The sequence below is a fragment of the Annulohypoxylon truncatum genome (genome assembly GCF_022578515.1).
Source record: "Annulohypoxylon truncatum strain CBS 140777 unplaced genomic scaffold F4807scaffold_26, whole genome shotgun sequence".
Taxonomy (NCBI): domain Eukaryota; kingdom Fungi; phylum Ascomycota; class Sordariomycetes; order Xylariales; family Hypoxylaceae; genus Annulohypoxylon; species Annulohypoxylon truncatum.
This window is the reverse complement of record NW_025953812.1, coordinates 463440-477586: the sequence shown is the minus strand read 5'-3', so window position 1 is coordinate 477586 and position 14147 is coordinate 463440. Positions and strand designations below refer to the sequence as shown.

General features: G+C 47.4%; 3 protein-coding genes and 1 pseudogene across 4 annotated transcripts; 2 read left to right on the top strand and 2 right to left on the bottom strand.

The window, feature by feature from the left end:
- Window positions 1-113: 113 nt before the first annotated feature.
- On the top strand, window positions 114-2507 carry F4807DRAFT_175424 (RCC1/BLIP-II). Its single transcript, XM_047993509.1, has one exon. The coding sequence runs from the start codon at window positions 323-325 to the stop codon at window positions 2099-2101; it is 1779 nt and encodes a 592-aa protein (XP_047852235.1). The 5' UTR covers window positions 114-322; the 3' UTR covers window positions 2102-2507.
- F4807DRAFT_175425 (glycoside hydrolase family 2 protein) lies at window positions 2508-6375 on the top strand. The gene is made up of 5 exons (XM_047993510.1): window positions 2508-3522; window positions 3649-3671; window positions 3722-4274; window positions 4324-4375; window positions 4431-6375. The coding sequence occupies exons 1-5, from the start codon at window positions 2914-2916 to the stop codon at window positions 6332-6334; spliced, it is 3141 nt and encodes a 1046-aa protein (XP_047852234.1). The 5' UTR covers window positions 2508-2913; the 3' UTR covers window positions 6335-6375.
- A 41-nt stretch (window positions 6376-6416) lies between these two features.
- On the bottom strand, window positions 6417-9760 carry F4807DRAFT_469221 (uncharacterized protein; the record flags this gene model as incomplete). Its single annotated transcript, XM_048002687.1, has 4 exons — window positions 9482-9760; window positions 8935-9357; window positions 8520-8876; window positions 6417-8471 (listed from the first exon to the last, which is right to left on the bottom strand). Exons 1-4 carry the CDS (start codon window positions 9728-9730, stop codon window positions 6417-6419), a joined length of 3084 nt encoding a protein of 1027 aa, XP_047852233.1. The 5' UTR covers window positions 9731-9760.
- Window positions 9761-12370: 2610 nt separating this feature from the next.
- On the bottom strand, window positions 12371-12505 carry F4807DRAFT_t108 (annotated as a pseudogene). Its single transcript has one exon. The product of its transcript is annotated as a tRNA-OTHER (tRNA).
- Between the last annotated feature and the right edge of the window lie 1642 nt (window positions 12506-14147).

Below are 14147 nucleotides of genomic sequence, written 5' to 3'. Positions count from 1 at the left end.
ATACGCTAAGTCTAAAGCGGAACGATTAGATAAAGCTTCAATTCTCTCGTGCCCAAGTAGTAGGATTATTTTAGCCGAGCTTTGATTGGATGACCTCACCATTTCCATTTCGCCCATTTTATACTTTGCGCTTCTCACTTTATTCTGTTTTTTGCACTTTTCTCTCTCTAATTACCAATTCTCCTTCGATCCTTTTAAAGAAAGGATGTCGACAATGACCCGAAGACCAATCTAAACGAGAACCCCACCCGATTTCGACCCATTCAAATAAGCTATACCTACTTACCTTATATGTCGCATCCATTGCAGCATACCTGAGATCATGGCCAGTCGTCGAGTCGCGTTGAACCAGACATCCCTCATATGCCGCTCTCTCAATTCCACAAGACCGGCCCTTCGTCAATGGCCTAGATTTATTGGTACGTCAGGGAGAGATGATGTGGCCGGACGTAGACGTGGAGGTGCTGGAAGATTCTTTGCTGGTTTGTTGGTAGCCTTTGCGGCTGGAGGAGGAGTTGTATTATACAACTCCCTAACCCAACCACCTCCGAAGCCGCGTGAAGCAACTATAGAGTATGAGAAGGCCCGACCAATTGCCGAGTCCAAGGAAGACAACCGGGATATAATCAGCAGTCAGCATCTCCAAGTGAAGAAGAGTTGGGAGCATCCGGGTGTCTATGCCTGGGGTGCTAACTCAGGCGGAGTAGCAGCGCCCGACTCAACAGATCAATCTGTGAAAACACCTCGGAGGATGCCTTATTTCGACGGCCAACTTTTACGGGACATGAAGCTGGATCGTGACTTTGGAGCCGCCGTGACCGAGAAAGGCGATCTGGTTCAGTGGGGCGCTGCATTCTCCGAGGACCGGAAGCCAGTCGAAACATTGAAAGGGAAAGACTTAATAAAACTTGAAATATCACGAGATCGTATCATTGCCCTTGGAAGGAGTGGGTCTGTTTACTCGGTACCCGTGGCGAAATCAGATCAGAGCGCCGGCGAGAAAACTCACCAATCCTCTTGGCTTTCATTCTGGTCTCAGCCAGAGAGGATTACCTACCGACAGCTCAAGCCGCGAAACCTCGGATGGGATGAAAGAATCGTAGATATCTCTAGTGGCTTAGATCATGCTCTGCTTCTCACATCACGGGGGCGGGTATTTTCCGCTGCTTCTAGTACATCAAACTTCCCTTCTCTCGGCCAGATGGGTATACCCGGTCTGACCTGGACCACACGACCCAAAGGGCCGTATGACGAACCCCAGGAAATTCTTGGATTAAAGGGATTCAAAATTGCGAAAGTCGCTGCTGGTGACTATCATTCTCTAGCGCTCGATACCGATGGGCGCGTCTTCGTATTTGGTGACAACACCTCAGGCCAACTAGGCTTTGAAGTAGAGCCTCAGATCCCATACGTTGACGGTCCGATACCACTACCCTTTAACAAGATCTATAGCGGCTCGGGTCTGCAGCCGCGGGTAACATCGATCGCTGCTGGTGGTGCAAATTCATTCTTTACAGTAGATGCGAAACGGATTGCAGGCTTGAAAGAGGACGCCGACTCTATTAAAGACTTGGGTCGAATAACGGCAGATGCTTGGGCATGCGGCTCGGGTATCTGGGGCAGCTTAGGGACGGGCAAATGGACGCACGTCTCCCTTGGCCCTACGAAGATCAAGCCGCTCTCGGGGTTATATGAGTGGGATGAAAATACGAATTCGGTTATCCCAATACGCCTAGCTCGGTTAAGCGTTGGAAGCTCTCATGCTGCAGCTGTAATGGACAATGTGACATCCGTTGATATATCAAGCGCGAATACGGATAACGAGACGAATTGGGGTGCGGATATATTGTTCTGGGGTGGAAACGAGCACTACCAACTAGGCACCGGCAAGCGGAATAACATACCCATACCGACCTATATTGACCCTCTGGATGGCGGAGAAGGCGACGAAGCGAAGGGACGGAGAGGCGAGCACCATCGGTTTCAAATTACGCCTAGGACGACAGTAAGGCTCGGGGAGGGCGGCAAGGGAAGAAAAGTCAGTGTAGAACAGCGAGTAGAGTGCGGTCGCTTCGTAACCGCCGTTTACTCCGGGACATAAAAGTTATTTGGACGGATTTCTGTGGATTTACCGCTGTATGTATATCAACGCCTGGTCGGATAGAGTGGGAGGTGGGCTTGGGTCTTGGACTAAAGATGCTCAGTAGAGCATAGGGTCCTCCGCTCATTCGGACCTATATAGATACCCCCTTCTCAATCTACTGTATAAATGCACGTGTAGTCATAGCTAACATCCATTGTATAGCTTCCTCGGCACAAATTGCTACGCCGAGTCTGACTCTCCCAAAACCGCGTGCTGTGTGATTGACCACTCGGGTTGAACTTGGGCCGAATGCGCTACTATTATGAAATATCTCTAGGTGTGTTTTCCGTCTCTAGGTCATCATACATATATGTCGCGATGCTCCTGCTAAACGAATGTCACTGTAGTCTTAAATCAGTGCTATGATTCGTGCCATGCCAGACGCTTCCCCGCATCGAACCTCCGAACCCTCAAAGGAGGGTGTTTTGATACTCGTCAAATCCAATCGCTTACCAGTCCGCTTAACTTCCAAGGTTTCCTAGAATGTTATCCGTTTGTTCACGTCGAACAGATTGTGCTGCGCTTCATATTCACCACGTTTCAGTCGTTACGCGCCTAGAATCGGATCTCTTCCCGACAGCTCCGCCTCTTTCTCCACATCGCTAACCTCCTAACTGAACTGGGAGCATCTGCCTAGTACACTAGCACGCCCCATCGTCCAAGGCAGCGAGATAGGATATTGCTATATATACATCAATTTCCAAGTCGTTGGCATTTCAAGGAACTTCTCACCTAAAAAACGACGTCTGATAGTCACTATTGTTACGATTATGTCCTCAGTTAATGTACATCCGAAAGCTCAGCCAGATTGGAACAACCTCAATGTCCTCCACAGAAACACCCTTCCCCCTCGAGCCAATTTCTATGTATATGACACCCAGCACGATGCTTTGAACTATGATGTTGCCAAGTCTAATACATACTGCTTGTCGGGCAAGTGGAAGTTCAACCTTGCTGCCAACCCATTCGAAGCTCCCGAAGGCTTCGAGAACCCTGATTTCAATGCGGCAGGATGGGACGACATACCTGTGCCCAGCATGTGGCAGCTTCATGGATACGGAAAAGGTCCCCATTACACCAACGTCAACTTCCCCATACCCGTAGATCCTCCCAACGTCCCATTCGAAGATAATGAAACCGGGTCATATATCAGGAAGTTCGCTGTCCCTGAATCTCTACGAGAATCACAGCTTCGCCTGAGGTTTGAAGGTGTAGACTCTGCCTTTCACGTCTGGGTGAATGGAAAAGAGATTGGATATCACCAGGGGTCACGGAACCCTAGCGAGTTTGACATCACGGACATAGTCGACAAGGAAGGCGAAAATACCCTTGCAGTTCGGGTTTATCGGTATTGCGATGGTACTTATATCGAAGACCAGGTCAGTAACACCATTGTTCACTTCCCCCGTTCAAGTTTCCCGGGGTGCGTTGACCTTGGCCCCGCCCTCTCCCCCTTTTCCATGGAACCCCTAGTGTTCATAGCTAAATTAATCATCAATCCGCAGGATCAATGGAGAATGAGCGGAATGTAAGCATCATTTCCCTTTGAGCCGTTGATCAATCTAACCTCCATAATAGTTATCGAGATGTTTATTTAGTTGCGTTTCCGGCCGAATTTCGTGTTGAAGATCTATTCGTTCAGGCTAATTTCATCGACGACGAATACGTCGACGCCATCCTCAAAGTCCGAGTAGATACCACTGGTTCTGGTATAGTCCGAGTTGACCTTTTCAACCCTGAAAAGAATGAAGTTCATGGTACCGACTTTGCAGAAACTACTGGTCGGGAAAGTAATGAGTTTGCTCTCAAGTTATATGAGCCATACAAATGGACGGCAGAATCACCAACATTGTATCACCTCGTTGTTTGCTTGGAGAATTCCAGCTACGTTAGCCAGCGAGTGGGCTTCCGACAGGTCGAAACGAAGGACGGGCTAATTAAAGTCAATGGTCAAAGAATTGTCCTTAAAGGGGCAAATCGACATGAACATCATCCTAAGTTTGGACGAGCCGTTCCGTATGAATTCATGAAACAGGACCTCCTACTCATGAAGACGCATAATATTAATGCCATACGGACTTGTCATCAGCCAAGCGATAGTCGGCTATATGACCTCGCTGATGAATTAGGCGTATGTTTCTATAATCTCCCGCACTCCCACATTTCGCTAACGAGAATAGTTCTGGGTTATGGATGAAGCCGACCTTGAATGCCACGGCTTTGAGTCTATCTGTAAGCTTGACGCCTTCGAATTCTCACATAACTATGTATTCTAACCTGAATACAGGCGATGCTGCTTTGTCGCCCGCAGATAGAGCTCTTCCTTTCCGCGAACGGCAGCTTCTGACGCGGAATAATGCAGCCAAATGGACTTCGGACAATCCGGCTTGGGAAGAGGCTTACGTGGATCGCGCTAAGCAGCTAGTCCACCGTGACCAACTTCATCCTTCCGTCATCATCTGGTCTCTCGGGAACGAGGCCTTTTTTGGCCGGAACCACAAGTCAATGTATGACTGGATCAAATCATATGATGACAGCCGGCCCATCCACTACGAAGCCGACATATACGCCGAGACCATGGATATGTATTCGATGATGTACCCGCCGGTAGAAACCATTGTTGATTTTGCCAAGGACACTTCCAAGACCAAACCCCTAGTTCTATGCGAGTTCATTCACGCGATGGGAAATGGCCCTGGCAACATTAAGGAGTACATCGATGCATTTTACGCTCATTCTAAGCTCCAAGGTGGCTTCGTCTGGGAATGGGCAAACCATGGCCTCCTGACTAAGGATAAGGAAACCGGAGAGGAATTCTACGCGTATGGTGGGGATTTCGGCGATATCCCGAACGATAGCAACTTCATAATGGATGGAGTGCTTCATTCCGATCACACACCCACCCCCGGACTAATTGAGTATAAAAAGGGGTTGGAACCGATCAAAGTCATTTCCTACACGTCCGAGACCGCTACAATTGTGAATCGGTACGATTTCAATACTCTCGATCATCTCGAATGTAGTTACATTATCATGGACGAAGGCCAACCAGTGTTCTGTGGCACCATCGATCTTCCTTCTGGCATAGAACCCGGACAGACGAGCAAATTGAGACTTCCTTCAACTCCCGCTAAATCGGTTGGGGAACTGATACTACAGCTGTCCTTTCGCCAACGGTCTGAAGACCCGTCGATACCAGTCGGATTCGAAATCGCCTTCGAAGAGATCCCGCTAAACATCTCATCACCTCTCACAACCCAACTTAAACCCTCAAGAAAACTATCCACCACCGAAACCCCGACGCTACTAACTATCACGTCTCCAACCACGACATGGACCTTCTCCCCCATCCTCGGTAAGCTACACTCTTTGACAAAGAACGGAGTCGAGTTCCTCGCCTCGAGCCCCGAATTCACCGCGTACCGCGCCCCCACCGATAACGACGCCCCGCAAGACGGCGCCGACTGGAAGAACAGGTTGCTCCATCTCGCCAAGACACACACGCGCAGCTGCACCTGGGGCCCCGCGGAAGAAGGAAACGTGTTCGTGGTGTGGACGGAGCAGCGATTCGCGCCGCCCACGCTCTCTTGGTCGATCGCGCTAGACATCACGTACACGTTCGCGGCCTCGGGCGCGCTCGCGATCCGCGTCGAAGGCATCCCGAAAGGAGAGAACCTACCGCGCACGCTGCCGCGGATAGGGCTCGCGATGGAGTTGCCCGGTTCATGGGCGGAGGGGAACGGAGACGAGGCACCTGCCGTGTCTTGGTACGGCCGCGGCCCCGGCGAGAGTTATAGGGATAAGAAGCTCTCGCAGCGCGCGGGGCTCTACGAAGTCGCTGCCGTGGACGAGCTCTGGACCGAGTACGAGTTTCCGCAGGAGGGCGGCAATAGGACAGATACGCGGTGGGTTCGGTTTGCGCACGTCGGAGGCACGGCCGTTAAGGCGCAGTTTAGGGACATGCAGACCGGCGGGAGGAAGTTGTTCGACTTCAATGCTTCGCACTACCGCGTCCGCGACGTGGAGGCGGCGAAGCACCCGCACGAGCTGAAGAGGAAGAGGACGGATAACGTGGTGCTCAGGCTGGATGCTGCGCATCATGGCTTGGGGAGCGGCTCGTGCGGGCCGAGGACTAGAGATGAGTATGCTTTGTTAACGGAGGAGTTCGAGTTTGAGGTCGTGCTAGAGTAAATTGTCATAAACTAAGCTAAGGAAATTATTTGCGCGGCTCTTATCCATATCCACTCCGTCCCTCGACGCTGAGTATGTCATGTCACAATCCCCAGCCCCTCATCCAACGTGCCATATCACTTTCGTCAATTGGCTGCAGGTTGGCTGCCGTCTCGCTTACTCGCAATAAATTACCCATCTCTACTTTAGCTAGTTCACTCTCGTCTGCCAGCATAGTCTGCTTATAGAAGTCAATGAGTTTGACGGCAGGGTTCTGGTGGAGCATATGATGTCCTCCTTCGCTCTTCTCTAGCTTTTCGACCCACTCGGAAACAGAGACGATAGCCAGAGGTCCAACTTTGACGATTGTGGGCAATAGCTTTCCCCAGCAGGTTATCGACGGGTTAACGATATTGTACACCTGGAATCCTGTTGGGTCGTCGCGGCTTGGGGTAATGCCCACAATTTCGGTGACAATGCGGCCTAGCTTATCGATGGGGACCCAGTTGATCTCAAGGCTTCCGAGAGAGTCTGGGGCGGCCCCGAGGAATTTGGAACTTAGGACAAGAGAAGGGACCCATTCTGATATGTTCCATACACCATTGCCTGAAGAAGGCCCACAGACCTGCCCTACTCGGAGAACGGCGGCCGTTTGCCCTGCAGCTGTCGTATAACTGGCCAACAGGCGCTCACATACATACTTCGCTCGAGCATAGCCTTGATGGAGCAGTGCTCTGGCTTGTTCTGTATCGAGTACGGCTTCTGGGATTGTTTGCTCTTGTGTGTTACCTACGGCTGGTATCGCAGCGGTGATACTTGAGATGAACAGTACCGCCGAACTATGTTGGCTGTCAGTAGCCAACCTGAGCAAGTTGAGTAGAGATTGGAATTGTGGCTCAAAAGACTGAAGACCGAGCAAGAAGTTAACAGGAAACGCGTTGTGGATGATGGTCGTTGTCTCCCTTAAAAGCGAATTATAGTCTTCTTTTGATAACCCTAGCTTCGGCTCCGCGAGTCTTGCTTGAAGGATGACGACCCGCTCGTCGTCGACTAGCGAACTTGGCAGCCCCTGGGACTTCAACGAGGCAGATTGTTTTCTGGTATCTCCATTTCGATTAAGACAGAACACTTTCTTGACGTCACTTCTGGCTAGCAGCGAAGACAGGATATGCGATCCAAGAGAGCCTGTCGATCCAGTCAATACGACGACCTTGGGGTTATTGTTGCTCTCTCCTATCTGCACAACCTTGTGCTTGACGAACCCCTTGAGCTCAGCGTCGTACTTTTCCAATAGATGTATCGTCAAGTCGTCGATATTGTGTTCAACAGCCCCACTCGAATGCTCTGACATAGCTAGCACCTTGGATAGGGTTTCTGCTAGTTGACGGATTGTTGGCGATGTGTATAGTAATTTGTTATTGACGAGCTGCAATTTCTGTTCTTCGACGCCGTATTTCCTCAGAGCAGCCTTTAACCGGGCCAATAGTACGAAGGCGGAGAGGGAATCGAGTCCAAATGTAAACAGACTTTCATCGACGTTGATGGTACTAACCTCGTCATTATCAAGGAGAGATTGGGAACAGACCTCCCTTAAAAAGGGGGTCAAGTCTTGAGGCTCAATCGACAGCGGAAGGGATATTCCACTGGTTAGCAGGCCGTCTTCAACTTCATCGTAACGTCTGCTGATCTCTTCCTCATAAACCTGGATAGTTAACCTGCGCTGAATAGTACCCTTGCCGGCTCTCAAAAAGGGCTTATCAGGTGTAGCAACCAAAACCAACTCCTTTGGCACTCGTCCAAACTTGGGTACCTCCATGTTTGCATCCTCAATGACTGGCCAGATTGTCTCCAATGACCGATCGTCTGCTCCTTCCTTTAGCTCAAGTAGTAGACATAGTCTAAAGCGGTGAGAACCTGCCACGATGACACCAGTGACATCCGGATGCGAAGCTATCTTGTTCTCCATTTCGGTTGGATCCATCTTGAGGCCATTCGACATGGCAATCCAGTTATCGGCTCGGCCTCTGTATATCCACCACTCATTCTTGTCGTCAATGGGAGAGAACAAATCAGAAGTGCGAAATTCCTCTTCAATATGGGGATGCGTATGGAAGAATGCGTGGGTCCGATTGATGAGCTCAGTCCGTGGGTAAACCAGCTCGTAGATCCCTGGTGTAACTTACTCCATCCGTTGACCAAGCTCGACGAACTTGAAGGAATTCCAACGAGAACTATTCCCGGAAGATACGAATCGACCAATGCCGCCTTCGGTGCTAGCTAAGAGAGAGAACAGATGCGGTAGTTTCTTTGCTAAAGCCTCACCACGGATCGGGTTTAGAGGCCCGCCTGCGTAAGCAACATGCTTTAGTCTAGCTAGCGCGTCCACCCCAGGCGAATAGCTGAGCATAGACTCTAGGATGGACGGTGGAGAGGCACTGGCTGTGCATTCGCCATGCTGGAGGATGAGTGTGCAATTCTCCGGTGTTAACTGGGTACCAGGCGCTGGGAGAACTACCGTGTTCTCACAGTAGATAGAAGCCAGCGAGGAGGCAATGCCGCCAAACTAAAGCTACTGGTCAGTAGTAGCCCATTTGCAGATATTTATACCTATGAAGCCTTACGTGAGATAATGGGAACGGAATAAATATGTTGGTGCCTTGGTAAAGGTCTAACGTCAAGTTCTCCCCACTGCCATGCTGATCTGTGATAGACGTGTCCAGGAACGATGACAGTGTGGCTAGCGCCGAATGATTCCAATAGATGGGTTTCGGATTCCCCGATGTCCCTGAAGTGTGAAGTCCCATGAAGTTGGTGGACTTGATATCATCGAAGGACTTCTCAAACTGGTAAGTCGGTGAGATGTCCTCATGCAACAATTCCGCGTATGTCGGAGTAGGAACATGTTCTACATATTCCCGCGTTGCCACCAGGAGAGGATCCAACACAACACTCGCTTCAGGGGCATAAAGGAGAGTCTTAGCTCCTACAGTTTCGATTAACCGTTGGTTTGCTGGAACTTGATTTGCCAGTGATGGAAATACAACCTAATATTTACCTACATTAGTTATCATGTCTTGTTGCCGTTCTCTTCATATTTATATTTTATAAATAGCGATCTTACTCAAGCAATATCATGAATCTTGAAAACTGGGAACCTTTGTCACTTACACACTTTCCAGTTTTGATTGCTGCAATGACCCATATCAGGTATCGGATATCGCTAGGTCCCATATAGAGGAGTTTCTCGTCCTCGATTTTTGACAGAAACCACGATGCTCTATTGGATGAATTCTCTATGTCAAAGAAGCTCAATTTCCGGAGTATAACATCAACACCAACGATAATAGCGTAAGGCCTTACCCTACGCTTCTTCCGTCTAATGACATTGGGCAGAAGGTTTTCGGTTGTCGTGAACATTTTGCCGATTTTCTTGGTACATGAGAAAGGAGCTGTTCTAATGGAGGAGGGTTAACTGGAAAGCCATAGATATTATATAGGCAGGTAAGTACGATTCTGAAGCAAATATACTGACAAAGTGGGTGTATATCCACGTCAACGCCTTACAACCAAGTTGTAACTCGAGACCAATCAGATCTCTGGAACCAGATAGACTCCACCTCACATCCATAATCTCAGGAGCGTGTCAGCGCTTGTAGATATCACTAATCACCAACTGAAGACGCACTACCCTCGGCTGATTAATAAGAACCCTGCTTGAAGCTTTATTCACGTACTATGTACGCAATATTATCATCATGATATAAGACTATTCCCTAGCAAGATGAATCAGCAATCTAATACACAGACGCCATTCAACATAGGGGGCTCATACCTAGGCAAGTTATGACATCTTATGCCCAAGTGCGTAAAAGAAATGTTAACCTAGGTACCTATGTTAAAGGGTCTAACGTTCAACTGACTAAATTAGACCGCAATCTTATGCCAGAGGGATTGTACGCCTTTTTTTATATTGAACTTAGTCTCATAATTCTATCTTTATAGAAAATATATATAATAGATATCTAGATACTTGTGGTAATTAGTCATCAGTATTTTGAAATAAGGGGAGACTCAGGTTGCAAATCCCTATTCCATCTGTGAATATGTTCAGGAATCAATATGTCCCAGAGCCAAATGACGCTCGCCGTATATTTCCACAGTGCTTACTCCAGGAATGCGATCGCCTTATATAGTCCCCGCAATTCCCATTCCGCGTTGAAGGGAAAAGCATAGTAGCTCACGCGGCTAGCGGCAAAGGGTGTAGAAAATTTCGGTGTCCGACAATCGTTCGACTTCCGTTAAAATAGTTCCGAAATTAAGGGTGGTTGGGTTGTTAAGGACCACGAAAACTCTCCTAGCTCGTACATAAATGTTAAATTACCGCCGAGCACTCCCATGCCAATGCTAAGGTGTATATGGAGGTAGGAGAGCAGGTTTGGGTGGCCATGCGACATCAGGGCCACGCTGCCTTGATAACAACAGATCACCTACCAGTTCAGGAGATACATTTTGGGATATCCCGATGAATGGCTTCTTAAAGAAGGAGTTAAATATTGTAATTACGCACCTTTCCATCTTAAGTCCTTTAAGCCCATCTGTGCCACCACAAGACATATACCCCATCTTCGTGGGTCAGTACGATGTAACCAATTACAACAGGACAATGATATGCTAAAATCGTCGCTTACATATCACCCGCGACACCGCCATACGTGATTTACAACTGGGGGGAAATCATGATCCATTCTCCGAGTCCGGTACGCACAATGAAGAGGAGTGTTTTGTGGGAACAGGCATATAAGACTGGACACTCTCCAGTCGATGAAAATTTGTGCTCACCAAAACAAGACCAACACAACAAAGTCTGAAAAAGAAATCACATCTACCTATATTATAATATCAGAAACTCATTTGAAGCACCATGGCTCCGTCTCGAGAACAACTCCTTAAACTAGTGAACCTCTTCATAGAGGCATTCAATGAGTTTACACCTGAGTCGGTGGTGAAATATCGCAGTCCCTCCTGCCGCTGGCTGTTGCTACCCGAGTCACTCGAGACTCCACCGCAAAGCAACGACGAGTATGCGAAGCTGGTGGGCCGACTTCAGACTCTGATGCCATCATTTCGCCTGTCCATGGTTGAGGGCTATGTACCAGCCGTCGACGTAGTTACCAGGAAGGTCACGCTGCACTTGAAGTCACACTCCGAAACGACACTCGGACTGTACCAAAATGAATACCTCTGGGTTGTAACGATGAACGAGGAGGGTACGGAAATAGACGAGATTCTCGAATTTGCGGATAGCTTATATACACACGAGTGGCTACCGAAGATAAAGGACCCACATAACTGATGAAGCGGCTGCGAAGAAACAAGGTTATAGAAAGGATCGAACAGTTAAGGACTGGAAGTTGAGTAGTATTTATCCACCTACCTACTTATATGTATCATTAATAGACGGAAAACCTATCGATATTTAAAGTAGGGGTTGGAAATTGTTTGGCATGTTGTGGTCGATTCTCAATATCTCACTGAGACCAGCGCCTAAGGTTATCTAATTACCTAGTTAGCTGACGGGGAAATTTTGAGCTTTCAGGAGAGATCTCACTAAGCAAGCTAGCTATAGCAATGTCGTCGAATTTGACCGCCGTCTCCTCATCTCAGCCATTGTGTTTAATCTAGTAATGGGTTGTTACTTTATTGGACTTTATTCTGGTGTGTAGGTATTCCCCATAAAGCGAGAGAAGCACGAAATTAGACCATTCTTTTTGGGCATGATCAAGCCCTGTATTTGATATGAATACTTGAATTCACGACTTAATGTTAATTGTCCGACGTTCGTATAAAAGACGACTAGAATTCCAAAGTTCTATGAGCGGAAAGGGAAGTAGTTGGTATTAACTTCGAGGATCCGCTATATATAGCACAATGGGCCCTCCGTCGGGACTAATCTAGCAACTCATGCTCGTCGACACGCACCGTAGCCGGATCCTCACCTGCTAGTAGAAAAAAGAAAAGATTCGAAGGGCCTCTTTAACAAAGATGCATCGGGAATTGAGCCCGATGCGGGGGTCGAACCCGCAATCTTGAGATTAAGAGTCTCACGCTGTTTTCGGCAGTCAGTATCGTTTGTTCGAGAAAAGGCAGTATGAAGATGAACTACCTAACCTCTACCGATTGAGCTAACCGGGCTGATTCTGGACTAACCGGACGATGAGTTACTCCTTGCCTAATCATAAATTTTATACCCTAGTTTTACGGCAAATTTTTCATGACTAATACTGTCTGCCTACTTGCCGTAGAAGAGTAGAATGCGAGAACAAATCGTCTAATTAGAAAAGGCCCTGATACTATATATACGACTTAGAATCACTCCAATATGCATAGACTCAGCAGGCTAGGTATTACACGATCACCGAATAGATACTTTAGATCACTGGTGCTCATTCCACCCTTTGATAGTTTCAGCTGATTGAATGGATAACCCGGGAATGGGGATATAACATATTGGGCAGAAGAGAAAAGTACATCACTTGGATGTTATGGAAAGGGATTGGTTTAGGCGATGCATATAGAGGTATATTTAGGTAGTAGGTAGGGAAGGAAGTTATTAAGTACCTAGGTTGGAGAAAACAATTCCAAAAGTTGAGCAATATAGGACAAAACCCAATATTGAGAAGGACCTTCTCACACTTCTCCATACTTATTTTCACAGCAAAGAGGTAGCACGTCCATTAGGATTCTAAGTGTTACAACATATATGAAACGTGGAGTAATATTTGATAAATCCTCGTTGCGAATCTTGTTGAACACGTGGATAGGTACCTATTTCTCTACATTCCTAAAGTTAGGAAGTGTTTTCCATTCGAACAGCCAGTTATTACGAGGACATATGAGAAATTCTTTGAAAGAAAGAATCAAACAAACTTTATAAGTCTCAATGAGCTTGGCGTAGTATAGGTAACGATTGCTAGATGGAGTATTCGTTGGTATTATGTTCATATATAAGACACGGTGGACTATGTTCAAGCGTTTAACTTGTATATGTGTAGGTACATTATTCATAGCAGTGACATGCATTCACTGTTTCCTTTATGGGCGTTAGTAATTCTATTTGACATTAGACCATCATGACATTTCTCTGTAACGCGAGCATACAGCTAGATATAAAATTATGATCCTATTATCCAAAAATCTGGGCGGGTAAGTTTCTAGTGGGTGGGTGATCTTCGATCTGGAAGGTCTCGTTAATATAAATATGCAAGATTCGTACTACATACTAAATATATGACATATGAAACTCGATGATTGCATAGGGGTTTTCCCACTCGTTACTCGTGGTAATTTCCAAGATGTCGGCATCGTCTACGATGGCAATATAAGGACGAGCAAGGTGTTTGTCCCTGTCGATCACGGGGGCGACAATGTGCGATGGGGTTAAGGAGAGTTGTGCGATTCGTATTTCCCATTTCCCCACGATATGTGGAGGGTGGGAATTGATTCTTGAATATCGCCACATGTGGGCCCACGTCTCCCTCTCGTGACAATGTAACACTTCAACGTCAAGGGCGCCATCACCGAGTGGAAACAAACAAGAGACTAGGTACGTATGCAGAAATATGGTTATAGCAGTGATGTTTATTATGTTTGCATGAATTAAGATAGGAGTCGTAGATGTTTCAAATATAGTGTACAGCGCCGACGAGGTTTACTAACTAGGATTGAAACATCATGCTTGGGAATTTACCAAAAGTTTTGATTGATTCGGGTATTGTCGACATTGATAATTGGAAATATACCTACCTACAGGCAAGTAATTAGATTAAATATGCCA

Coding starts and splice junctions, on each gene's coding strand:
- F4807DRAFT_175424 (XM_047993509.1), top strand. CDS start 323: ATGGCCAGTCGTCGAGTCGCGTTGAACCAGACATCCCTCATATGCCGC.
- F4807DRAFT_175425 (XM_047993510.1), top strand. CDS start 2,914: ATGTCCTCAGTTAATGTACATCCGAAAGCTCAGCCAGATTGGAACAAC. Junction 3,523..3,648: donor GTACTTATATCGAAGACCAG/GTCAGTAACACC, acceptor ATCAATCCGCAG/GATCAATGGAGAATGAGCGG. Junction 4,376..4,430: donor CCACGGCTTTGAGTCTATCT/GTAAGCTTGACG, acceptor ACCTGAATACAG/GCGATGCTGCTTTGTCGCCC.